Source organism: Trachinotus anak, unplaced genomic scaffold (genome assembly GCF_046630095.1).
Source record: "Trachinotus anak isolate AG129_WGS33_773 ecotype Australia unplaced genomic scaffold, CSIRO_AGI_Tana_v1 ptg000013l, whole genome shotgun sequence".
Lineage (NCBI taxonomy): Eukaryota > Metazoa > Chordata > Actinopteri > Carangiformes > Carangidae > Trachinotus > Trachinotus anak.
The window spans coordinates 13,347,152-13,374,743 of NW_027273864.1; the positions used below are offsets into that span (position 1 = coordinate 13,347,152).

At 39.4% G+C, this 27,592-nt stretch overlaps 1 protein-coding gene across 2 annotated transcripts; it reads right to left on the minus strand.

Moving 5' to 3' along the window:
• Window positions 1-6,541: 6,541 nt before the first annotated feature.
• Window positions 6,542-27,081, minus strand: kdm5ba (lysine demethylase 5Ba). Of its 2 annotated transcripts, XM_071495531.1 has the most exons (27): window positions 26,784-27,081; window positions 21,991-22,068; window positions 21,716-21,838; window positions 21,390-21,560; window positions 20,412-20,537; window positions 19,470-19,563; window positions 19,250-19,356; window positions 18,893-19,051; window positions 18,619-18,738; window positions 17,046-17,204; window positions 16,454-16,635; window positions 16,095-16,257; window positions 15,632-15,751; window positions 15,057-15,251; window positions 14,514-14,695; window positions 13,409-13,533; window positions 12,950-13,100; window positions 12,215-12,335; window positions 11,652-12,007; window positions 10,719-10,857; window positions 10,430-10,609; window positions 10,181-10,339; window positions 8,991-9,410; window positions 8,735-8,825; window positions 8,444-8,628; window positions 8,074-8,337; window positions 6,542-7,695 (listed from the first exon to the last, which is right to left on the minus strand). In XM_071495531.1, the coding sequence occupies exons 1-27, from the start codon at window positions 26,934-26,936 to the stop codon at window positions 7,558-7,560; spliced, it is 4,461 nt and encodes a 1,486-aa protein (XP_071351632.1). In that variant the 5' UTR covers window positions 26,937-27,081; the 3' UTR covers window positions 6,542-7,557. The 2 variants fall into 2 exon arrangements, with proteins under 2 accessions (XP_071351632.1, XP_071351633.1); XM_071495532.1 differs by lacking the exons at window positions 19,250-19,356; window positions 19,470-19,563.
• Between the last annotated feature and the right edge of the window lie 511 nt (window positions 27,082-27,592).

Consider the following 27,592-nt stretch of genomic DNA (forward strand, 5'->3'; position numbering starts at 1 on the left):
CACTGAATGAGGCTGTAGATATGTGGTCTCTTGGCTGCGTTTTGGCCTTCATGTACCTTGGCAAGAACCTGTATCCAATAAGGTGTATATATCAGGTAATGAGAGTCATTGTGGAGATACAGGGTATGCCTGACGATCACTTGCTGGATTCTGGGATTTATACCACCTGCTTTTTCAACAAAGATGAAGACTCCTCTAACCCTTCATGGAGGCTGAATACAGAGGAAGAATACATACAATATTCAGCCATTTTTGACAGGTTCACCTGTCTGGATGACATGGTGAAGACTCGCCCAGAGATGAAAAATACCACTGAGTATGAGGATAACCAGGCTTTTCTAAGCCTCCTCAAAAGAATGCTGCTCGTAGATCCTAAAAGAAGAATCGCTGTCAACGAAGCTATGGGGCACCGTTTTATTACCATGAAACACTTTCCTGGTGCTGGTATCCCCAACCGTTATAAATCATCAGCCTTTTTGGCCATAAAAAGATGTCAACTGGAGGAATCGTCAGTTGAATTCAAGCGTTTTATAACATCCAGTGAAGTTGTAAGTTTTGGAGGAGAATCCATTTCTAGCTCGGATTACTCATTTTCATCTTATGAAGAAACTGCTTCTTGCTCCAGTGATGAACCACCATCCACATGTAGCTTAGAAGAAGCTAAAGACACTTGTCCAAATTATGGAAATTATAGACCACGAGGGAAAGCTGGCTTAGATGGTGCCACTGCTGCTGAGACCAACAAGAAAGCACCTGGCTTGAATGAGGAAACTTCACCTGCCCCAGTTAGACGTGATTGTGATGGGGACAGCACTAGCACTGATGAAGGAATGACAGGATATGTTAAAGTAAAGAAAAAGAAGAAGTTCTTGAAGAGGATTCGCGGATTCTTCTCACGGCTGTTCAAGACTTAGAAGTTGATGGAGAGTAGTGCAGCGGTGCAGGAGCATATCTAGGAGTCAACGAGGTCTGGGGCTAAGCCCAGATCTATCTATCTATCTATCTATCTATCTATTTATCTATCTATCTATCTCTCTATCTATCTAAAAATTATATAAATATTAAAATATGTATATATAAAAATTAAACAGTTTTGCCATTAGTATCAAAATTAATTATTTAGTTCATATTATGAGATAACAAGTTAAGTCTCCCCTTGGTCACTGTATATAACTCTGCTACATTTGGTTGTAAATTCCCTGAAATTTCTGATTTGGTGACCTTATTCTATAAGTTTTAAATGCCTGTAACAAAGTCTTAACTACAAAAGTAGCAAGCAGAAATTACTGAAATCAATACTTTTTGTAATGATCATATACGTTATTTTGGGAGGCAGTGACAAGAAGCCGGTTTTGTTTTTGTTTTGTTTCTTTAGATAGAAGGACTTCTTTGAATATTCACTGTAACTATTTCAAGCTGCAAAGGTATAAAATTCACTGTTACCAATGATATAACCTTACCAATTTTTTTTTCATGATATTAACAATTAACATTAACCTTTTTTTAATGGCTATGGTGATAATATACTTACATGAGCACCATGGCTATAAGGGCTCTAAGGACAAAAAAAGACGTAAGGATAGCACGGACCGTATGGTGACCGACCTGTTTGACTGAATTTGATTTATTGAAATACAACGTTTACAACTCTTGTAGGCATAACTGTAGGAAATAAGAGTCCTGGTGTGGGATGCTGCAGCACCCACCCCAAGGTCCACATATTAATAGTATATATTAGTAAGAGGGACCAAACCAGCACTTTAGTTTTACTACTGTAACTACATTCTTTTTGCTAACACTATTGTAGTTGTTGTACCTAAGTGTTACATTGCTGTATTGGTAGTTGTTACTTAAATAAAGGATCTGAATACTTCTTCCAGCACTTGCCACTTGCCTTTTCATGATTACATACTGCATCCAATGTATTGAATGATTGATAACTGTCTTTCCATGATTTTATCTTACCTTAACTTTTCCTATCTTAACTACCTGTGCTCACATGACAGAGCAAATGTTAACACAGCGGTAAGAAAAATGCTCCACTGAGTGGGGACTTTCAATCTGTTGGCCATTAATGTCTGTCATGATATGCCGCTGGTTTGACTGTTTTTGAAATTTTGGACTCTTTGTTTGAACTTTTGGTTTATTTCCTGTGTTGCTTCTGTTTTGCCCCTATTGAGTTTGTCTGGTGTCTCTTGGGTGTCCCTTTTTGTTCCTGTGTTTTAGCTTGGAGTTCAGATTTTTCTCTGCCCTTGGCCTGTCCTAACCTCAGGCGTTCTAGCCCTCAGCCTGCACTTCGGCCAGCTAGCCACTGCATGATAGCCTTCAGCCAGCTTCACAGCTTGCTAGCAGTGAACCCTGAGTCTCCAGGCCTCTTTTCACCTTGACCAACCCACTGTTGGATTCAGACCTGGATCCTGAGCTGTCTCCTTGTTGGGGAACCAGCCTTGCCTTTCCTGGCAGACATCCAGGGGTATGAGCCCCTAGGAAAAAGAAACAGTCATGAAGACGTTGGTTCCCCAAACAGCCGTAGTTACAGTTTTGCAGTTACCAGCCTGAGCCTCGGCACCAGGTCTCCGGCGTCAGCAGGAGTCAGCCCCGCTCTTGTCCTCAGTTGGCTCGCCGGCTGACTCCATCCCCCATCTCCAGTACCGGCCAACACCAGCTCCATGTTTCCAGTTGGTGGTCCAGCCAGCTGCAGCTCCTGATGCCCAGTCAGCAGGCCAGGCAACCTCAGCTCCTGGTTTCCTACGTACTGAGCTATTCCTGAAAGGTGCTGCACTACTTGTGTAACAATATTCTGTCTTAAAGTTACTCAAAGTTTCAGCAGATCATAGAGATGATAAATCAGTGTAATTTGCTTGTTCACTTGTTACTGCTGCCTTTTACCGCGTAAGGAGCAGGTCTAGTTTCCACACACGTCTGAGCATAGGTGTAATGCTGCAACATCATAAATGGTCCCAGAATTGTGGTGTCCGTACCGCTTGTCGACAGGACACGGTCCCACCAACAAAAATGACAGAAACAAAAGCTACAACAGTTGGAAGTCAAGCTAACCTCCAGAGACAATAATCTGCTGCCGCCACACGAGGGCAGTAAATTACATGATGAATGCAAACAGACATTAGGTCCCTTATGCAACAAAAAGCTATTCTGAGATCAGATGTAAGAGGAGCTATCACTTCCACATCAGCATTGCTCCAACTGGTGTCTATTTTTAGCTGTAACTGGTCAAACACTGCTTGCCTTGCTTGTCCTGACACCACTGAGTCGAGTATTTGAACTTATTGTGCAAAATGATTTATGTGAGTTTGACATTTGAAGATTGTTCTTAATTCATCTGCTGAAAGTGATAAGTTTCCCTGAAATGAAATAAATTTACATTCATTTATAGATGTCGGTTAAATGATAGCTTACATGATAACATGATGCATCTAAACTGATACATTATAATGGACTGCATCTTAAAGCATGTCTTTTCTATTTATATTAAAAAGTGAATCATTCATGATTTTTATCAGAAAGTCAAGTTATTTATTTGTAAGCATCAAATCACTCGGTAACCTTTGTACCCTAATTTTTTTTTGTGACACCAAAGGCCAAATTGACTTATCCCTGAAAGGACAAATTTCCTAGCCTGGTCACCAGCCTGATGCATCATTGGATAAGCAGCATTTTACTGCTGACGCTGGTCAAGGTGTAAGATTAGCGAGGACCTAGTTTTAAATGCAAAAACAAGGGGAACAGTATGTATCTAAAGTCTTTGATCTTTTACTGTGTATAGTTTTATTTAGATGTATACAGATCTTATGTCGTAATAAACAAAAAACAATAAACAGTCCTCTTTGTTTTGGGGGGAAGCCAAACCTACGCCCTTGGACGGATGGACGTACGCATGTCTGTATGGTCGGACAACCCGGAAATATAATGTCTCGTGCTAAAATGCTAACTAATTTCCAGGTTTTAGGACTCATTCCTGCCACACTCTATTGGCATTTTATACTTGGATACTCCAGTCCACCACATTTCAGGGGAAAATATTGTGCTTTTTACTCCACGACATGTACCCGACAGCTGCTACTTTACAAATGAGATTTTACATATTAAAAAAAACGTGAAGAACTTGAAAAATATGATGCATTGTAAAATATCAAATTATACAACATATAAAATTTGAACCATCAAGTGACTATTTTGTGCATGTTTTGTGATTTTGTATTTGTATTTGTATTTTATTTATGTGCAATTAATTTGTGCAGGAATATTTTTAATATTTCACAAAGACTGAGAGAGGGACACACAAATTGTGTTTGTATATAATTTGGATTATCATTAAAAAGATCTAAGAATAAATTGGTGGAATAGGTAAAAACACATCAGGACACTAAATGATTGAGTGTTTTATTTATTTAATTGACACAACATAACTTCTCTGCAATTACACATGCAAAGTCGAACTGCAACCGTTTTCTCTGTGAAATAAAAACAAACACATCCTGCTTTCAAAATAGGTTGGTGTCATCATTAGACCTTAACAATAAAAATTAATAATTAGTAAGAACATTCCTAAATGCTGTGATGGCTGCCAGCCATCTTGTTTTGCTTCTGGCTCACAATCACTCACAGTCAACACAGGTAACCTGTACCTTCCATGTGCAGCTCCCACACACTACCTTGTGACATTTGACACAAGTATCCTTTGCTTTGTTTTTCTTACACTTTCTTCGCACTTGGCACTGCCTTCTCCTCTCCATCTTCTGCTGCTCCAACCGGGGCTCTCGCACCATCATTTGTCTGGCTTTTCCTCAGTGTTGCGTTTGGCATGTGCCGTGGGGCCTGCAGCTTCTGTAAAGACATTGTGACTCTGACGCCGTCCGCTGTTTTCACCTGACTGTATTACTGTGCCATCCTTCGCTGTTTCATGCCTCTGTGCTGAAGGTTGGGGGACAGCTTCTTCATCCAGTGGTGGGCTGAGTGCTCTTGTGGTTGACACAGTAGGTGCTGCTGAAGTTTCAGGATGTTCCACCGTCACCAAAACATTTTAGCCTAATTAGTTTTATTTCATGGAATATTCATCTTATCAGGCTTTTTCCAATTTATGGCACACTTGATAGACCAAAAGGCTGTGTCAGAAAATCATGCTGTTTTGTAAATTATTTGGAGGCCCCCTGCAATACCTAAATAAAGGCTAAGAAGCTCACAAGATCACATAAAACTAGCACAACACATAAAAATAGCCTAATAATAATGATGATAGTAAGGAGTCCTCCTGTAGGCATCATACCTTGAAAATTAGCAGATGGGATGTTTCCAGTCGTCTTTTTTTGTGAGGGGGAATCTCCGAAATGATTTCTGAATCACTCTCAGAGCTAGATGAAGCTTCTTCCAAACACCAAGAGACATCACTCTCTGAACCTGCTCCTCCGCCGGATTCTTCCTCAGCAAGGCTCTGAAGCATGGCTAAAGCCTCCATGACTGTAATTTTCTTTCTACTTGTCATTTTTGTCTCTCTTGGGTTTAGAGTGAAGCTATAACTAGGTTTTAGCTTCAGAGGGCATAAAAAACAAACAGACAATAGAGCAGGAGAAAGAGCGGGAAAATGTAGCAAATAGTGAAACATGACACCCCCTGTAAAAAGCATGCAGTCAATTTGACTGCTATGGTCATTCGAGGTGGTAATACTCAGATCTCTTTTGTGTTTTGAAATTTTAATGCTAAAACAATGTTAGAATAAAATATACACACATTTAGGAAAAGTCAGGGTCCTATTGGTACATTTCTTTTTAAACCAAGTTATGACGTTGCAAATTTTGAAAGCAGTCAAAATGACTGCCTCGATGGTTCTAGTATTAAAATGCTTGTGTTAACCACAGCAACATCGATTTCGGGACAAGAACTCTGGGAAAATGCTTTATGATTTCTGTGTATTAGGACTCATTCCCGCAGCACTCTTTTTAAACCCATACAAAACTAAACAAGGGTATTCTTTATGTGACCACAGCACCTGTGACGATTCTATAGGGCACTAAGTACTAAAAATAAAACCACGTTTACCTAAGACTTAGATCTCATGACACTGAGGGGCACCAGCATTATGACCATTTCTCCCTCAACCAGAAACTCAGTTCATCATATCTATACGACCTGGGTTACTTGTGGCAACTGCTACTGGGGACTGGACAAGCTTGAGTTTATACCATAGACTGTATGTATGTATGTGGCAGGTGTTCAAAGGTCTGTGTGTTTTCACAGCTATCCTTGAGACAGATCGCAACTGTCACTTTTAGGGCTTACTTCTAAGTGACTCTTGGAAACACTGCCAAACTTTAAGATCTAAAGAAGGAAAAATTCCTCAACAGATAAAAGTTGCTTCATCTTGTGTGATAGCTGCTCATAAGAGCAGCTATGGTACAAGTTCATAAAAACCAACTCAGCAGCCTTCTTTGATTCAAGTTTTGCTGTGCTAGTTGTATGACATATTCTCTTTTCAGACAAAACATTAACTTTACCTGTATGGCCTTCGAATTGACGAGTCCAGGCACATGGGAACAAACATTTTTATTTTATAATGCAAACTGCAACATATGAATTATATTATTTACCCAAAGGAGCAGAAAAAGGTCATATACCCGTGGCAAATAAATCACACAGTCTGTGTTAAATCTAAGTCCAACACAATAGTTTTATCCTAAACCAGAAAGGGAAAATCCACCCTAAAACAAAATGTACATTCCTTTGATGTCGGACAGTTCATTCTTACTTTGTGAACATCATCAAGTCTCACCCAGCGCCAAGAACTACAGATCCAGGGCTCATTTTCTTTCCTCCATAGACAGCGCAAAAAGGAAACTTTGACTTCATATCAAAGTCAGTGATTTTTCAAGGGATATGGGCAAGTATTCAGGTGCAAACTTCTGAACATTTTGGATCAACAAGCTCAGACATACAGTCATCGCCTTTCTTGTTTCTGATACGAGTTGTTCACAAATTTTAACTGAACTGTGTAATATCATAGGATTCATAAAGTGAATTCTTCAGAGTATGAACTTCATGCCTGCTTCAGGCATCCTGTCAAAGAATGTCTAAGCACAAATATAGTTCAGGTGAAAAGTGAACTTCAATTAATTAGTTCAGTTATTGCTTAGATAAATAATAATTACTCTACAAGAGAAAGATAAATTTCACATTGTTCAGATGCATGTAAAAAAAAAAAACTGTTCTAAAATGTAATGTCAAATTGACTTTTTTTGGTTGAAAAATCCCTGCGCTGTTGGTTCTTGAAACATTTTGCCATTTTGTACATCTGCATCAAGTCTTGGAAAGTTTCAGAAAGGATTAGTTGATTGGCTGAAAAATTAGCCACGTGACGAAAACAGTGACAGAAGTCTTTTGTAACTCTGGGAAAAAAGTAAATAGCACCATGTTCACTAAGGGCAAGCCAGAAGGTAAAGGGGTAAAGGGGGAGAAGCCACACAGGGCACACAGAGTTCAGATGTGCACTTGAGTGCTGTGGCTTGCAAAAAAAACAGCTGATCCTTCAAAGTCACTTTTTGGTCTTCATTCTCCTTTTTTGTAGTCTGGCTGTGTGCAGCTTATGCAAACATAGTCCTCCTTCTCTGCTCGCTCAGCAGACAGTCCGACACAGACCTGGTGGAACCACTGGTTGCAGCTGCCATCACACTGGACCCAGTTTACCTGAAAAGTAGAACATTTTGTTTTTTAAATGTGTTGTTGCTTCTCTGTCATAGGACTACCCCCTTTGTGTATTTAAAGTCCAAACAAAACAATAACAGAAGTCAGTTAACATTCAGATCAGCTGATGTAAATATTGCATGTAGTGTACATCAGTCATTCTCAAGCTTTTTCACATCAAGCACCCCGAAACTGACACAAATTAGGCCACGGAGCCCCATTTGATAAGATTCTTGCTTTTAGATACTTTCTTACAAAATGTGTTTAAAATCCAAAATAGTCATTCATTCTGTCATTGTGTCACTCATGGATAGAATTATAGGCCAAAAATTGTAAAATCCTCTCAAGGACTCCTGTTTAGTAAAATGATATAAAACTAACCTCGTCACCCTCTGGCTCTCTGCACCATGGTGCAGCACACAGTGAGTAGTCCTCCTCTGAGTCTGATGGAGCAGGGTCAGATACTGTGTGTGTGGGGGAGCTCGTCCTCTTGGTTTCTTCACTCCTCTCTTTGCTTTTCTTGGACTTCTTCTTACGGCACTTCTTGGCGTTATCACTGTGCTGAGAGTCGGAGCTTTCCTTCCGTCGCTTGGTCCTTTTGCTCTGACCGTTAACTGCCTCCTTTTTGAGACTGGAGACTCCATTCTGCAACATATAATAATAAATATACCAAAAGGTAGTGAATAAATATCAAGTGTATATATTGAGAATATGATTCCCAAGACATGAACTTGGCCGTAATCTTCATTACCTTGTGGTGGGGGCTCCCTCTCTGAGATTGTTGGTCCTGTTCTGTGTTGTTCCCGCAGGGGGCGCTATGTGAGGGCAGAGGGGCTAGTTTATAGAGCAGGTATCTGTACAGCTGCTCAGTCTCAGGCAGAGTGACCTGCAGCAGGAATCCCTCCACCATCAGCTCATCCAGCTCAGAACCGAGTCCTGTGACAAATATGATGGTGGTCAGAGCGTAAAATTAAAAGAATGAAAGCAAAGTAGATGCAAGTGTAAGTGTAGATGCAAAGTGCAAAAAGCTTTTAACACCGACCCTGGAGTGGAACAGACTGGTGCTCTGTATAAAAAGATGAACCATTTATTTCCTGAGTCAGATGTGATGATATTCTGGGTCCAGCTCTCCCCTGAAACAATAAAGAACAATGTCTTCAATGCTATCCAGCTCAAGCTAAAGACACTAATAATGCAAACAAGCCCTATGATGGTGACTGATATAGACAAAGTACCAGTCAAGAGACTCATCCTTTCAACTATATATACACTGAGTTATAACACATTTTTCCACTGACCATCTTTGAGACTTTCTCTAGCACTCCCTCTGTGCAAGCCTGCTGTACTCTGTGCTGCCATCGCACTGTCCTCTCGATGAGGAAGCGCAGGGCGTCTCCTTCTGGAAGTCGAACCCGAATCCTCTGCAGTGAAGCCAGCAGGGGCAGGACCTTGTCCAGAGGAGGCTTTCTCGACCGCTGACAAAGAGGGCAAAGCCAGGCTTGGCCATACTCGAGGTCTGAGATTGTTTCCACACAGCCACAGTGGAAAACTTCTCGACAGAGCTCACACTGCACCATGGCACCTGAAGGGGCCTTTTGGCAAACACAAACACTAAGTGTGCAACAGTTTTCAGCAGGAAGAAGCTTAGATTCATTTGAAGACCTCAGAGCCAACAACATCTCCATCTCCCTTTGGTGGACCTCAGCGAGAGTGTTCATCTGTGAGGAGAGAAGATTAAATTAATTAAATGAAATTAAAAACAATTCTCACTCTTTTACATGACACCAGATTAGGTGTCATTACCAACTAGAGTATTTAGTTAGGACTGTCAAACTAAACATTACTATACTTTGTTGCCACAACAATGTCTTAATGATCGATAATAAATCAATCATGTTTTACTGTTCACTTTTTGAGGCATCTGTCCTGTCTTTTGTTGCGTTGTGCCTACATTAGTACACATACACAAGTAATGCCATAAAGTTGAATGAAAGGTGACAAGTTTTGTCCCTTCTCAGTTAAGAATCATGCTGTATACAATCTTTAGACGGGTTTAAATATTAAGGTAGAACAATGTTTCCCCACTTGACAGCCGAGCATGTGGCATGTAAAATTTAAATGACCACTAAAAAAGATAGTACATGCCAGGTCATTTTGTGCAGTCTGAGTTCTCCCACTTAAGTTTGCAAAGTGTCAATAGTAAAGTGTCAATTTCAATGAACAAATTCAAGTTTATACTTCATGTAAAAGTTCAAAACTTTGAGTCTTAAGCTTTTTGCTGAATTTTCCTGGAGTCAAGCAAACTGTTTTAACTCAAGATGTAATGTGATAAGTTGCAATCATAAAAAAATGTGAACAATCATGATTTGACTGTTTTTGGCAGCTGATTATACTTTTTTTGTTATACAATTATATTGTATTACACAATTATACTTGTGGAAATAATTTTAAAAGAATGAAGAAAAACAGATCATGCAGCCACACTCACAGCAGAAGCAGAGTCCTTGCTCTCAGAGAGCGCTCTCTCCACATCACATAGCGACTCCAGTTTTGTTGAAGCTTTTTTAATGATCTGTGGAGCCTCTTTAGTTTTTTTAGATCGTGACCTCTGATGCCCAGCTGCTACATCACATCTTGGGCAAAGGACCTGAAAACATAAGAGCAAACGCACATTACCTATTGGACCTGGCATGTAAAACAGCTTTGAAATCACTCAAACTGTAATATCTCTGTTTACCTCAAGGAGAGAGAAAGGGGAGTTTTTCAGTAGGAATGTCTTTGCTGCGCTCTCCTTCCAGGCCTGAACATCACCGATAAGGACCTCCAATCGACTCAGTGGCTCGAGCCTCGCTGGGATGCCCTCTGCTCTGAGAACCAGCTCAGAGAGGCTGTCCAGCACAGGAATACGTCCCCCGAGCTGCAAGCATAGTCACACAAGATTTACAATCCACACCACCATCTTTAGCCAAATGTTTATAGTTGAGAACATTCTATATATAGTTTAAAATATTATTATTATTTTTTACCTGGAGGGCTTCAGCTTCATGCAGCCATTTCTTGGCCTTGGTGACGACATCCTTTAGCCGCAGACAGTTGGGCAGATAAGCAGGGATGTTTTCTACTTCTTGTAGAGCAGTGTCAAGTGTTTCTAAGCTGTGATATGGCCTGTAAAATGAGATGAGGTTTAGACAGTACACCTATACATGCAGATAAACGCACAACAGAAATGCATTTTTCCCACAGTTATATATGAACATCAAATATTAGTTCACTTTAAGTGCTTGCTACGGGAGAGTCTGATGCTTTACAGTGTGTAGTCTCTGCGGAGCCATTAGTGGGTTAAGCACTGTCATAACACCATGATCCTCTTTATCCACCATGATCCAGCTCTGCAGACTTGGCACATTTCACTCTGCACTGTCTGAAGTTAAAGCTGGTTTCATGTTTTCATGTCTGACACAGCTATTAAAGACATTTGTGCATATACAAAATATTACTGTATAAATTCACAGATTTGGAATACAGCTTTTACTGTATGTTAAGACACCGTACTGTAACCGTACCATACTGAGATTTTGGCGGGTTCAGGCTCTGAACAAGTAAGAAGTAGGTAGAGTAGGTGTAATCAACAATTTGTTATTTTTAAATTTATAGTTGATTTGGTTTTTTATGGTAATTTCATACATTGCGCTAAAAGATTTCTGTAACACTATTGTTTGTAGAAATTCTTTAACTTAAAAAAAAAGGTAATATTGCCTCATCTATTGGTAATTTCATTAACACCAAGAATAAAAAATAATTGAACTATTACCATAAAGGAAAAAAAAAGGTCGAATATCTGACTTGATGTTACTGAGTAGTAGTAGTAGCTACTGGACTGACTAAAAAGAAAAAAAGCGATGGAAACTGAAGGATGGAAGAGCAAACACAACAGGTCCAGTGCAGCTCTGTGTTCTCACCTGGCCTCGATAAGGCTGAGCACCTTCTCCTCCCACTGCTCTGACACTGTCAGCAGCTCCTGCAGACGAGCCATGGCTCTCTCTACGGAGTTGTGAGGGGCCAGGCCCACGCCCTGGTCTATCAGCCTCCTCATTGTGTCCAGACAGAGGCTGTCAGGCCAGCTGCTGGCTTGCTGCACGGCCTCCAGCCAGCGAGCTTGTTCCAGTCTTTCCCTCAGCAGGGGCAGCTGCGGCAACTCCACATCCAGGCCCAGACTCACATCCAACAGGTCCTGCAGCTCCAGTGGGCTGGGTGACTCATCAGAGAGGAGACGTTCGCTGCACTGCTGGAATTCTTCCACCCTGGTCAAGAGGTCCTAGAAGTCATATTGAACAGGGCATTCAGTAGCAGTATTTGACTCCTATGTTCAAACACTATGTTTAAATATTTATTTCACTCTCAAGTTGAAGAAACTACTTTTTTCCAAATTAAAATCTTCATGATATTTAAAATTCTGTTAATTAGAAAAAACATGTACAAAAACACTCATATATGTTTCCAAGTCTAATCTCAGCTCATTAACCTTCAGTAAAGGGGCCTGTCGGATGGTACATGGCAGGTTGTCTAACTGTCGGACAAAAGACCGCAACTCCTCCACAGTCAGTTCGTTCTGATTTTGAGACTTTCCTCCTCCAGAACGATACCTGCAACACAGATGAAAACTGCTTAACAGACCAATAAAGGACATATATCAAAATGACTGAAACAGCAAAAATAATAAAGAAAAATAAGGCTAGGGAAAGGTTTTCTGTAAAACTAATGTTGGCAATTTAAAATAAAGTCTGCATTTTGCCACCTTTGTCTGGCAATTTTATATCATACTACCTGCATGTCATTAACTTTGTATTTTCTCTCTCTCTTCTCTCGTGTTTTTCCTCTCTGTATCTCTCTCTGTTCTCATTCTGCAGGTATCTATGACTCAGGAATTGGAAGATTTCCAAATCTGCCACTAAAACACTCATCAGCATCATTATCATTATCATTATTATTATCATTAATTGGTGCTGCTATCATTGCTGCTGTTATTATTGATAAAACCATTACAATTATAGGTATTACTATTATTATTTTCACTACAACAATCAACTGTATATACAGTTGTTCCCGGTCTCTCTCTCTTCCCTCTCCACACATTATCACACAATGTCTTATGTGGTTCAGAATCAACAAGGCATATTTTTTGAGATGGGATTCTGTTATGGTCTGATTTTGATTCACAGCAATGCAACCAAACATGTCAAATCTATTTCTGTAGTACCTTGTCTGCCTCTTCCCATTGAGAAGCTGTTGTGCCATTACAGCAACTTTGTCTGCCTCTGAGGCAACTGTGCGTAGCTGATCCAGGAGGTTAGTTTGTGGGAATGCCTTTGTTTCTGCCTGCTCCACCAGGCTGTGTAGCTCTTCCAAACCTGACCAGAAAATGGTAGTTCTCAGAAAACACATTCACAGACTGTAGGTCAATGTTTACATGTGTCAATAAAATGAAAATAATGGGAAAATATAGTAATAAAATGGTTTTGTTCATTCTCTGAAAAACACTAAAACAGACATGTGGATATAGTACATGTCAGATGAAGGGGCAACAGCTGTCTTAAATATTAGGTAAAGTAATACCAGACTATTTTGCCAACTGGCAGAGTACTAATGAGCACATCTCCTTAAAATCGGCATGAGTAGTTGGGCATTTTTGAGAAAAGGTTTTGTGGTTTTGTCAAACCTCTTTTCTTGTTTCCTTCGTTCTCCAGGATCTCCTGAACATTACAGACCCACTCTTTATAGGATTCTGCACGCAGCTTCACTGATGCCATTAAGGGGTACAACTCATCCAGTGTAAACTTGTAACTGCAGGAAAAGACAAAGCAAAAAAAAGAATATAATATGATGATCATGCCATTCGTCAAATCGTCAGCCTAAAGCCCTTTTTCTTTTTATATTTAACTGCTGCTTTTCATGGGATTAGGCAACATGAAACTACAACTATTACTGCAAAACGGCTTTGTTGTTTATACAGTGCAACCTTACGGAGTTCACAAACTCCCTCTGAAATCAAAATTTCTCGGTCACATGCTAAATTCATAAGAATCTGAGAAAACGTATGCTTTTTAGAAAACTAGAATTACCACCTCGCAGTTTATGCCTCCTCCACTCAGACATTTCAGGTTACATCCCTGTTTTCCAGTCATACAAAACAAACAATTTTTGTGAAATTTTGTCATAATTGCCGTGTGATGTCTTGAGTAATGGCTAAAATGTGTTTTGTGATGTCACACTGACCTTTGACCACCAAAGTCAGTTCGTCCTTGAGTCCAAGTGAACATTTGTGAAATTTTAAGAAATTCCCTCAAGGTGTTACGGAGATATCTCGTTCACAAGGCCAAAACTACATTTTGTGAAGTCACCATGACCTTGACCTTTGACTATCAAAATCGAATCAGTTCATCCTTGAGTTCAGGCGAATGTTTTTAACAAATTTGAAAAAAATTCCCTCAAGGCATTACTGAGATAGTGATTACAAGGCCAAGACGTACGTACGTACAGACAGACAACCCGAAAACAACATGCCTCTGGCTCTGGCTGGTGTGGAGGCATAATTATATCTTGTCACAACTATCATTATTGGGAGGTTTTAAATTGATTCTCTTCACTTATTGAGATTAAAACTTAATAAAATTTATCTTTTGTTTTCTATGCTCCCATGACACTGCACATTTAGTTTTCTGGTCCAAACATATGGGCAAAGTTTCCCATTTCTGTAAATATGATTCTCGCACTATTGTTTTTATGTGATGATCAGATGCTTGATGTGATTACTGAGGACTCACTGGAGTGTGAGGTTGCTATGAGGACATGAGCAGAGGTCCTGGGTGTGGTACAGACAAACCATCTTGGCAGGGCTACAAGCACAGGTGATGCCAGACAGGTAGCAGGTGGTCCGACACTTGTAGCACTGCCGCTCCTCGTCTGGGAGGACTTCATAATCGACTTGCTGTGACTGCACCACACCCTGGGGATACAAATTCACAGTTGTTTGAGCTGCAGACGAGGCGGAGGAGCTAAAAGTGACAGCTGTGCAGACAAAAAATAGTCTCTGAGTCTAAATCTTTGATCTATAATGATAAATATTTTCAAATTTCAAATGTTTTCCAATTTATCCTTGATGACATGTCATAAAGGTATACCAGCTTTCCTATAACTGTCCCACCGGAACTAATGTAACAAACTGATGAATTAATGAGATTCAGACCTTAAATTCCATTAATTTAGTTATGTGCTCAAAATACAGAAACTACAAGCTGCCATAATTTTAGTTCTTTCATCTGATATACTAATAAAAACAAAAGATCCTTCAGACAAGAACTACTCACCATTTTGTTAATCTTCTCTCTTAGTTCCTCTTCTTCTCGGATCATGATGGTCATCTCCTTTTGCACCGCTGCCGCCAGGTCAACATCCATCGTGTCTGCTTTACAGGCCATGTTACAAATCATCTCGTCATGGGAGAAGACACAGTACCTGCTCAACTGGCGATAGTGCTCCACACAGTTACGGCCAATGGGCATCTGCCAGAAAACATGGAGAAAAGTCACTAATGCCGGACAAAAAAATATTATAACAATTATTATTACTATTACTATTATTACTATTATTATTATTATTATTATTACTACTACACATATCCCTGGTGCTACAAGTGAAACCCCCATATAGGTCTTTTATGTACTGTATGTGTTGTATGTCTATAGGCATGTTCTCCACTGTGATGTTAAAGAAGAAAATTTTCCTTTTAAAGTTCTAAGCAAGCAAATTTCCCTTGACCTTTGGAAACAACAAAGCATTTACTAGAGGATGGTGCAAAATTACTATATTTGAGCAAAGGTAATTTTTTTTAAAAACAACATGGCTGGTGTTATGCAAACAGATGGAGGAACCAAATTCTTACCCAGTCCATTGTGCAGAAGTTGACAGCTTCAGCAAAGTTGAAACCCTGGTTAAATCCACTGTGGTAAGCTCTGGGAAAAGTGATGACAAACTCGCCTGCACACTGGTTGGTGCGATAAATCTAGTTAAGAGTAAGAAAGGACAAGAAAAATTATAAGTTATATGTATTGAACAGTCCTTGTTTTTTAAACTTGTGATTGGTTGGGGCTGTAGCAAGTAGCAAGATAATACAACATTTTCATCTAGTTTCTTGATGGTTGGGGTATTTTTGTATACATCATGCAGTGAAAACCTGATGCATTAGCACTGTCACCAATATACCAGTATGTCATTCATATTCATATTCTCTGTGCAATAGTGATGTGTGATATACATATGTGAGGATGTGTCATCACACTTCACAGCTTCACCCATTTAAATACTGACTGATGACTGAGAAATGAGTGCAAGAGAGAGCTTGTTACCGGGACACCGTTGTTCATCAGCGTATTGGGATTCATGATGGTGACCAGCTGGTGAAGGAGGTCTGGCTGGGACTCAAACAGCTCAGGGGCCAGTTTCTTCATGACAGACTCGAGGTGCTCTGCGGCGTAACCAGGAGCCCCGTACCACGTCTTTGGCTCCCCCCTACACATATGGTCAAACATCTTAATGAAAAAACACTCGAATCACCAAACAAATGATATTACTGCCATTATTGTATTGTATTGGACTAATATGATGCATGCTGTAACCCTAGTTCACAACCCTGTTCCAAGGGTAAGAAAACAAACATTAACAATCACTATTGCCGATACATAACAGGTAGGTAAATGCACTTTACCAGTGTAGATAGTTTATGGAGTAGCTCCAATGGTCCTCAATATGCCAGCAGAAGGAGGAGAAGCACATTCCCACATAGAGCCAGGGTAACTTCATCCCACAGATGTCAGCTGTAACGTGAGTCAGCACCGAGGCATCCAGCACCGGCATGTTGTTCAGGTTCCAACCGCTGCTCAGGTAATGCTGCAGGTCAGAGACAGGTTTCAAAACTCCACTTAACTTCTCACTCAAATATAGCCCCGTACATTGAAAACTCATCACATCTGAAAACAAAAAAATAAATATCAGTGTTGTTCAAGTCTCTCAATTCCTACCCTACACCCACCCCTCGAATTAGAAATACTGAAAGATATTTTGACAAGTCAAAATTGTTTGGAGAATTTCAGTTTTTAATTAATAATCAATGTTTATTAAGAATTAATGGTGGGCATGTTTTTAGACTTCATTACCTGTTGTATGATCATGACTACTATATTTTTCATGAGACTTTAAAATATTTTAATATTCAAGTTCAATTAATTAGATTAATGACTCCAAATTATGGTGAAAAAATGAAGTATAACATCATTGCCATAACAGCAGTTAATTTGCACCTCATCCTCAGGAGAGACTTCAAAATGGCTGTTCCTCACAGGGAAACCACTCCCAAACTCCTTTGAGGCGATGTCTGCTCCGTACTCCACAGTGACATCCTCCTCGATGGTGCTGACTAAACGCCAGAACTCCTTCTCCACCAGCTCTGTGGGAACCATCTAAAAACACACAAAAAGGGCCCGAGTAAACACTAATCTACAAACCACACATATTGGCTCTATCAATAGTGATGTGTTTCTCCAATCACTGTTACATGTCAAAATTTGTGCTCGAATTGTTTGGACCAGTATAAAGAACATCAGCTTTTTTTAAAGAATTCCACTGGATGACATTTTCTGTCTACAGCCCCTTTTGTACAGTCTGTTCAAGGTGGGACTGTTGCACTTTTATTCCACCTCGCTGCTTTATATAAAAAGATACAAACACTGAGCAGTTGGGCATTGTTGTTGTGGCAATAAGCTGGGAGCAGAGGTAGTCACAGAGCTGGATCGATGCCTGGACGACGACCCCCCCCCCCTTAGATAAGACAAACAGGACTTTCTCTGGAAGTGTGTTATCAAAGCATTCCTTTGTTCCAGACCAAAGTCATAAAACCAAATAACAGAGTCCAGATTTTCCCTTTAAAAATTGCCAAAATCTGCCTCTAGTCTCCGAAAACCTTTTATATGATAAAAATAGTTACAAAATAGTTAACAATTTCATGTACTGGAATACTTGTGCATGTTGATATTACTAGTGTTTGGTGCAAATAGCAGTAATAGCTAGTTAGTAAAACTTTCACTTCCACTGTGCAAGACATGTCATGTTTGAGGTTATTTATTAGCATAAATAATTGTCATGTCATTTTTGGGGAAACTAAATTTAGAGTGACAGATGGAAAGGTGTGCAAGATATAACCAAATTTAATGATAAACGCATCTGGTAATAGAGTTGGGACCTCAGGGTTCAAGACAAGGGACAACTCCCTTGATCAACACAACTTCAACCCCAGGCTGTAACTGGTTTGGGCATCTTTAACGGTCTTGCCCTGAACTCCTATCTCTGTGTTTTGCCTTCTGCACATCTGCCATGCTGCTGTTCTGCTTTTCTTGTGAACTCAAATACTGGAGATGAAGTAGTGAAACAGAAGAGTAACTGTAACTTCTTACACTGCCCCTCAACATTCAACCATCAACAGTAGTCTATGCAGTGGGGCCGATTCAGCATTTGACCAGTTATGGATCTCCTATGCTACCTCAACTACTGGCTGTGTTTGCCCTACACTCTACTGTTATGTATTTTCCTTGAATTAATCTATTTCAATAACATATTTTCAGCTGATCCATTCATTAATCATTTTCTTGCAGTCATATAAATAATCATCTTTTCTCATCTTCGTACTTCTTAACGTAATATCAGAGACCCTGAAATTTCCATGAATTGGAAGAACAATTTTCATCCATATATTTTCCAAACATAGAAGCCATTTAAAGATTACAACCTATCCAGTGACTGAAATTAAATGTAAATCCCAGCCAAATTAACACTTAGCAGAATGGAAACCATATCAATTAACAAGTGATGTGAACTCACATGAACTGGCATGTTGAAATAATCAGACTTGAAGGAGTCGGCCATGTCTCCAAAAGCTTGGAGGGTGTAGCTCCTGCTGGCCTGCTCAAAGCCAAAGGCGACAGGAGGTTTGCCACATTCCTGTGAGAATAAAGATGGTATATGAAGTTAAAAACAAACCACTTGTATCTGTTCTATATCTCTGAATATCAGACAGGAGACTATTCTCTTGTTCCCAATTATACACTTCTCTGTCTGGATTTAGCTCCCTGGAGGCGGAGGGCTTCCAGCTCACCTGAGCCAGGCACTTGGGGCATCTCCAGTCACCTTTGGGAACATCGTGGAGGGGAGGGATCAGACAGAAGATGTGATAACTGTCATCACAGCCATCGCACAGCAGCAGGCGGTCCTCAGCAGTCCCACTGCCACATACCAGACACATGTACTGGTCCACCTGAGGACACAGAACAATTGTGAGTGCTGCATTTGTTCTGTGATGTGCAACTTTCATCTTTCACACGTGTAACTGACAGCAGAGTGTGAACATCACCCAACGTGGATAACGTTTTTTTTTTGTTTTGTTTTTTTTATTGTACAGTATTGGAATTATAATGATGTAAACTATAATTTCAATACAATAGAATAAACTTACTTTACTCTGGGGAGGTTTGTTTATTTTATTTAGAAGAGTTTCTTCATATTCTGTTGGATCTTCATGTTCAATGGGCTCCTTTTTCACCTCGGTGACAGCCATGCTCACTGAAAGACATGGATGACGGAAGCTTTAAGATTCTCTAATAATGTTGCGAATTTCATCCAACACATCCCATGGTCATTATAAACCAATCAGCTCTGATTGTCTCTGTCCTTACCAGGCTCTGGTTTGGCAACAAATGTTCCCATCCTCCTCCTGAGATTGGGACGATTCTCACAAACTTCCCCAGGTTCGGTTTTAACACAACCTCTCTGTCAGAATCATGAGAGAAACACAAGAGTTGTACAGTCTATTGCCTGAATCAAATTCAAGTCACTAATGCGTGACTTCAGAGTGACTTCTGGATCTGCACCCATCTACTTGAACTCAATCATACAGCCTTATGCTCCTTCTCGGCCACTGCGTTCCTCCAGGGAATGTCATCTGGCATTGCCATCCCTGCACAGAAGGCAATCTCAGTCCAGACTGTTCTCATCTGTAGTTCCTTGATGGTGGAATGAGCTAAGTTCTATCAGAGCAGGAGCGTCCCTCTCTACTTTCAAGAATCTCTTGAAAACTCATCTCTTTTGGGAGCATCTCCTTTACTAAAACCTTAACTTGTCTAACTAGCACTTACTATGCGCTCTTTGATGCACTTCCTTATGCAATCTCCCAGCACTTACTAAATAGATGTATTACCTAATACTTACTCAAAGGTTTCCCACTGCACTGTAGCTTTACTATTGTCCTTCACTTGTAAGTCGCTTTGGATAAAAGCATCTGCCAAATGAGTAAATGTAATGTAATACACTGGGTCTCCAGTAAGACATCGGGTATATACACTTTCACATCAGGGAACTAATGTGGCTTATATGATATAGATATGTGGCTTGACCCTTTAAATGCAAAAAGGCCACAGGCACAGTCAGCGGGTCTTCTGTCATGCTGGACACAAAATATAAAATGAGAGCCCCACAAGACATTTTTGCCTTTGTGCAACTGCTCTGTAGTAAACCTTTGTTGAATGTGCATCAAAGCCATATAGATATAAATGTTTAACAATTAAATATGGTTGATATGGTAAAATGAGAGAACAGTGAGAAACAAAGATAAGACTTACCTCAGATCTCATTCGTTTTGCTCGGCGAGCGATGCTGCAGGTCTCCTGGGGCTGGACAGACTGGCGCTGTGGCAGGTCATGAGGGGTGTACTCCTTATCTTTAGTGTCATTGGTCAAGGTGGCCTTCTGCAGAAAGTAGGGAAACCTTGCATCATTGAACAATGAACTAGTCTGGTTAAAAATTAAGTGAAATAAAAATAAGAATATGAATTTAAGTCAAATCCTCAAATCAATGTAGATCGGACAAATTAAAAATTCTTGGCATTAGCACATGATTTAAAGATATAAACATTTTAAATACCTAAAATTAGGATTTAATTTTTTTCTTAAAGACCTTGCCCTTTGAAAAGATGACAGCTTGGGCCACATCATGAATACTAATACAACATGTATGAATTCCAATGCAAAAATCACCTACTAGACCGTACCTTGTAATAGCACATTTACGTGGAGACTGTCTAGAGATGTTGATTTGACTGTATTGTGATTTTTTATACTTATTGGGTTGCATAAGTGTTATACTGGTCGTACAATGATGTAACTGATGTATCCATCGCCTGAAGATAGTGGCAGTAATAGTCCAAAGTAAGCAAACTCACTGTCTTTGATAACTCCGTCTCACCTCTTTATCAACACTGCAAACAAAAATAGCTGAGAAGCCCCTGTAAGAAACCAAACTGTTCAATACCTGGCACACTTTTATTGTTGTTTCCACTATATTCTCAGCCAGGACCAAACCAAGACAAGGCCCACATTTATTCCATTACATCTATAATACTGTCATCTATAATAATCCTGTGTGTGTACTAAGGTTTTCAAGAAAGTCAGTTCCTACGATAAAATGATAATAAACTGAATATGTTGAAAAGACACTGTAATGGACTGTAAATTCTTCCAATAAGCATCCACTCAACTGCAAATATGCATCTAACTACTGCTGTTCTACTGAGAAAGGAAAGCATAAGTGGTGTGACGTACAGGCAGATTGGCTCCAGTCTGGAACAGGTTATATGGGTACAGAATCCTCTCATAGTGTGCCCGCAGATGAGAGCCAATTGCCTTGCCTGGAGCAAAGCCCATCTTAACAGATATCTTAGTCCAGCGTCGCTCTCTGCAGACTGCATCAAAACCTCCCTCTTCATTCACCAGCTTTGAAGAGAGAGAAACCATGTGTTCAGTATTTTAGAGGATGTGTTCCCATTCTTATTTAAGTGTAGAAATTGGTCATGTGTAAATAAATGCACAAACAATTTTATTGTTCATCTTCCTAAACTCTTAATTATAAAACTAGAATTTGCACACACTTTATTCAGCTGGTAAAGATCCAAAATCTTTCTTTCCACATGAGGAATTTTCAGAGTACATCCTTGGAGCTCCCAGAATTTTGCTATTTGATCCAGGAAGTTGAGCTTAACTCTGGTCTGAGCCTTAAAAAAAAGGATGAAACAAAGGTTAGGAGGTTGTGTAATAAACATTTCATTGTTTAAGGTGACTGCAGTTATCAAGAAATAAGAAAAAGTCAAATAATTTGTAAACACTCACACTCACACACTCTATGTAACATAATTCATGAATGTACCTCCAATTCATTAAGCCTTTGTATTCGTGGTGTGAATTTCAGTCTGTCGACATCACAGGCAAATGGTGGCTGCCATTCCTGAGAGAATTAAGAAAAAAAATTTATTCAGCAAAATGAGACCATTTCTTTAATAGTCGCACGGAAACAGAAGCCTGTGAAAACAAATTTTGTTTGCGGATTTGTCAGTCTATAAGAGTATGTACTACAATACCCCATATGAAAGATGCATAGTTTTAGTCAAGCCACCCAAACAAGCCTGAAGCCACAATTATACATTTTCACACACAAAAAAAGAGTAAATATCCTTGGGACTGCAGGTTTTAGCAAAAGTTAATCAAACAGCAGGAATAAATAGTGTTTTTATTCAAGACTATTTTAAGCAGCAGGTTTGATGCATTAATGAGTCAATAGGACTGTGGATGTGATCTTAAAAGTATCAGAATTTTTTTTTTTAATACACTCAGGTAAACCCAAAGCCTGTTATTAATGGCAAGCATACAGGAAGTCACTGTGTGCGTATGCAAACATGTAAATATGCCAAGAGCAATATTTTGGGTTGGACAATATGGCTGATCAATAATGGTATAATAATCTGTTCAATTCATGTTGATTTTTTGGTGACATCCACATATGTGCACATACAAATAATACACACATATACAGTACATTATAAGTGTTCTGCATGTACAAAACTACATGGTTTTGTACATGCAGACTACTTTCATTAATTACATTCAGCAACATGGCTATGTTAAAATCAAATATTTATATGTAAAAATGTCTTAAAATGTTTGTCAGAACCTTTGAATGAAATAGGCTATTTATCAAATTATAACATGAGAATCACCAAGATGTGATTCAACAAAATACATAATAACATGGAACTGCTGCCTGGCCCTATGCCACTGAGTTTACTAAAGCAACTTAACCGCACCAACTGTCTTCCTGACAGACTACACACCAACTTGTCTGATACTTCAATGTTTTTCACATTTCGTTATGTTACAGCCATATGATGGAAAAAAAAATCCTTACTCTTTCTACATTCAATAACCCATAATGACAAATAACCTTTTTCACTTTGTCAATACAGGTATTGAGTGTAGATTGGTGTGTGAAAAAATGTGTTTTTATATAGCGTAAGAAAAAAAAAAGTGAAAATAAAAATGTAAAAAAAACTGGGGTCTGAACACTTTCTGAATGCACTGTATTAATGCCCTTGCACGCTGCATTAAAAACAAACCTACTCATGCTAGACCAAACAACTTCCTGCACAACTAAAGAAGACTAGAGTGATAGCTCAATAATCAGCAGGATCGTCTCAGTTTTACATCATAAAATATGTGATACCTCCGGCCAATGTGTCATGGATAGGAATATTTACAAATGAGAGAAAAATAACTTGTGAAATTGTGTCCTTGAATTTGATAGAAAGTGTGCTCTCTTGGCCAACATGAGACTGATAATGGTATACACAAGACTGACACGATTATATTGTTACTTTGTTGGCTAGAGAGATTCACAAAATCCCTGAATCATGAACAGACAGAAATGCTTATGTCTGAGATGAGTTTCAGGTTTCACATTTGCCCTTTACTGGATTTGAAACAAATATTTTCAGAAAAATACACATCGATTAGGCTTCACAACACTGCTTTTGATGTGCTCAAAAAACACCAAAATCTATAATCTCCACCAAACGTGTGGATAACCACGCTACCTCTCATACAGTACCAAAGGATCGTTATTTTATTTTTTAATGGCTCAGACTCAGGCCTCAACTCTGTGTTTAGGCTTTCAGACAAAAAAAACAAAACAAAACGCATAAAACTATAAATATATATATTAATAATACTATTAGTATTCATAGAATTATGAATACTAATCAGATAATCTCAGTAATTTGTTGAGTAACTTGTTATTGCATTTGTATCATCACAGAATGGTTCTGTCAACACTGAATTAAGGTCTTAGTTTTACTCTAAAAACACTAAGTTCACATCTTGGAACCAAACTCCCTCTAAAACTATGAAACTACACTGCATGCAATGAAAAAGCAAAGATGATCATGTGACTTGACTCAGCTGGGCCTTGAAATTAGACTACTGCTTGGGATCTAACTCAGACTTTAATTATCACAATATTTCTTCAATACGACAGAATTAAACATCTTATTCGTCAAAATAGTCAGCATTCTCTCTTTATAAAGGAGCGCCTGTCACTGTGGCATTAGCAGTAACATGTAAAATGTTACACACAACATTTACTGGCTCTTTTCTTCCTGGGTTGAAAATGCTAGTCAGAATAAGGACAACAATAGCTGCATTAACGCCACCTTATCATTTGTAGACAAAGCTGGATTAGACCCACAAATGTGCGGCCACAAAAGGAAAACGATTGTTTTGAAACATATGTAACTACACTGGGCTTTCTGACCATTCTTCAAGTACAAGTCTGACCACACCAGTTAAGATTACAAGCACAGTTTTGATCCAAACATGTCTAACTTTCCCTCTAGTACAAAATGACAAATATGAGTGGTGAAAAGTTAACCGCAAACAGCCATAACATAATCACTGAGAATCATTTGCATATGTGCTACTAACATCAACAGTCAAAATGTAACCCTTGTAAAACCCTGGAGGAAATACTGACCACATACTGTGCACCCAGAAATCACTGATCAAAAACAGGTTGTGGTGCAATGTCTTCTTCCTTTCTAAAACACTCTCTTTCTAAATGCTCTACATGAGAGAAAAAGTAGAGAATAGGGAAACAAAGAAAAGGAGATCTCAGGCCAGATCCTATCTTAAAAACACAGGATGTCGCATGTACACAATATATGACTTCAGCATGTCCAACACCATCTTGCCTTTTCACTCTCAAGAGGTCAGATTCACACTGTTGATGGATTTAAGATTTTTTATTGGTTGGTTTGGCCCACACTGGAACCAAATTTTGGTCTGAATGTTCAGTAGAAACTGACGGTGCACGACAAAGGACTGCAGATAATGGTGCTTACACAGTGTAGGGCAAATGGTGGACTTGAAAATTAGACATTTTTATTTCATGTACTCATTTTACATCTGCTTCTTAACCATATGGTACATAATTAAAGAATTACCCTACATTTTAAAACCTGCCATTGTGGTCATAAAGATGCTAGTAAATTTAAACGACTTGCGGTCATAATCAGAATCTGTGCAGGCTAAAGTGTTGTAGGCCACAACTTTGTCTCACAATATATTTCTAAATAATGAGATCAACAACAGGTCTCTTTAAAAATATATGCACTGTAGACTACAGTGCAGTTAAGCACTTATCAAAGGCAGGCGGTAAATAGGCTGTCCCTTCTTTGACTATCACACGTCAGGAAAAACCTAGACGAGCAGCATCCACAATCTTTGCACAGACCATTGCCATTGCCTTCTTTTGTTTACTTGAGCAGTGCATTTTCACCCACAGCACCAGCAAACACTGAAAGCAGTCTCTTTCCCACCCTTTTTTGATAACAATCCAGTCCCTCTTACCCCTACCCGTCCTGTCAAACCGTGCAAAATGGGCTTTTACAGCTTCCTAATTTCTACCAGAGATCAGTGTCATGTTATCTGACAGCATACAGATCAAAGACAGCTATTCCTATCCAGGGCCTTAATGTTTTTAAACTGAAAAAGGAATATCTGACATAAATCACGTTTGTCATCAGTCATGGTAATATAATTCGTTTAAGCAGAATTTGCCCTTTATCTAATTTGCGTGGAAGCTTGGACACACCCTTGAGTGCCCTCCTCTCCCACAATGTATTAGAAATAAGGTCAATGTAAGATAACTTTAAATTATGTCTATTTGACGGGGGTTCATAATTATTTAATCTTCTTAACGTGTTGAAAAATGTAGTATTTGACTCCTGTGACGTTATGGAGGTGTGGATTTAGGGCATTGTAATCCTCCAATTAGAAAAAGAAAATGTTATCCACACAACCAATCGTCCGGGAGTTGTTTTCGTAATAACCACATAATATTATCCTGCAAGCTTGAAATATTTAGCCAGATAACTAGTGTCAGACAAGCAGAAATAAAAGCGCTAAAGTAGGTTTTGCATGTAAAAAAAAATAAATAAATAAATAAAAAAAATAAAAGATAAAACTAAAGCAGAGTCCGTCAAGCACCATGTTTAAGCGACCCCATCTCTCCATAAACAGTTGGTCACCGAGCACGTAGGTAGCGCTGGCGTTAATGTCAGACAACTGCAGCTTTAAACGGCCTAATTAACACTGGCTAAACCCGTAAAATCCTGCTGGAGAAGTTGGGTTTCACAATTACCTAACTGAATAAAAACAGTGGTCAAAAAAAAAAAAAAAAAACCCAGATTAAATCTTGCTCGGTTGTTTCCGTGCGCTGACTCCAGGAAGCGTTTCATTCTGCGCTAACGTAAACAATTTCAGTTATATTTGCGTATAGGCAAAAACTTTGGCGTTTGAATTATTTTTAGAAATCATACCCCTAAAGCCGACTGTTACTACAAACGTACGTCTGAGTGTTTGGAGGTTAAAAACTTGGGCAGGACTCAGGATTTCCTCCTGAATGACCGTGTCTGACGGCTTCTCCATGGCTGTTGCAAACACAACACACTCCGGGCTCAGGCGAGCTGACAATTCAACCCGGAGCCGCAATCCGCCATGTTGAAACCTGTCTACAAACACAACTTTGCTTGCTGAATTAACAACAGCAGCGGAGACCAACGCCACACAGAACAAAAACTCGAAATACTGTCAAAATGAGGAAACACTCACCGGCGGCGGTCGGACCTTGCAGATGCCAGTTTTCTCTGCAATGGGTCGTATTTTGTTGATGTACGCAAAAGGGTCGGCGAATTCCTCCCAGCTGGGCTCAAAAACAGGGCACTCCGGAGGAGGAATGAACTCATTTAACTGAGGTTGAGTCATCGTTGCATCTTCGTTATGACTGTAGCTGAATATATTTGTTTTTTGACGGGTTTCCTCACGCCGAAAATGCTCGTCGGGGACTCCTGTCTCTCAGTTCACGTCCATTCTCCACTCATTGAACTCAAAGACGAATTATCTAGTTGGAGACGAGAGGGTGACAGCCAGAGAGCGTACGCATCCGCCTCAAAAAGTAGACACCCACTAATTATTTAGGTTTACAGTTTTTTTTTTATACCCAGTCGCAGCCTCAGATGCAACACGCACACTTTGAGTCTTTATTTCACATAATAATAATAATAATAATAATAATAATAACTAATATAACTAATATTTTACCAGACTGATACAGCTCCAGACGTGCATGTTCAAATCTGTTTGAAGGAGTTAAGTGCCTGTCGGACAGTGATAGAGTAAAATGCATTCAGCATCCTTTTGGTCTACTTTGATTATCATACAAAATAAACTACAGTGGAGTTTGCTTTCACACAGGTGACACTAGTGAGCACAATACCCTTTAGACAGGGGTTATGTATATCTTTTTTGGTTCCGTGGTTTCCTAACAGATGATCGCGTCTGTGCTGGGTGGGTTTGATTCGGGTCACCGCTTGGCCCGTCGGTGCACTGAGCTCACTCGGCTCACAAATGGTGGGACTTTC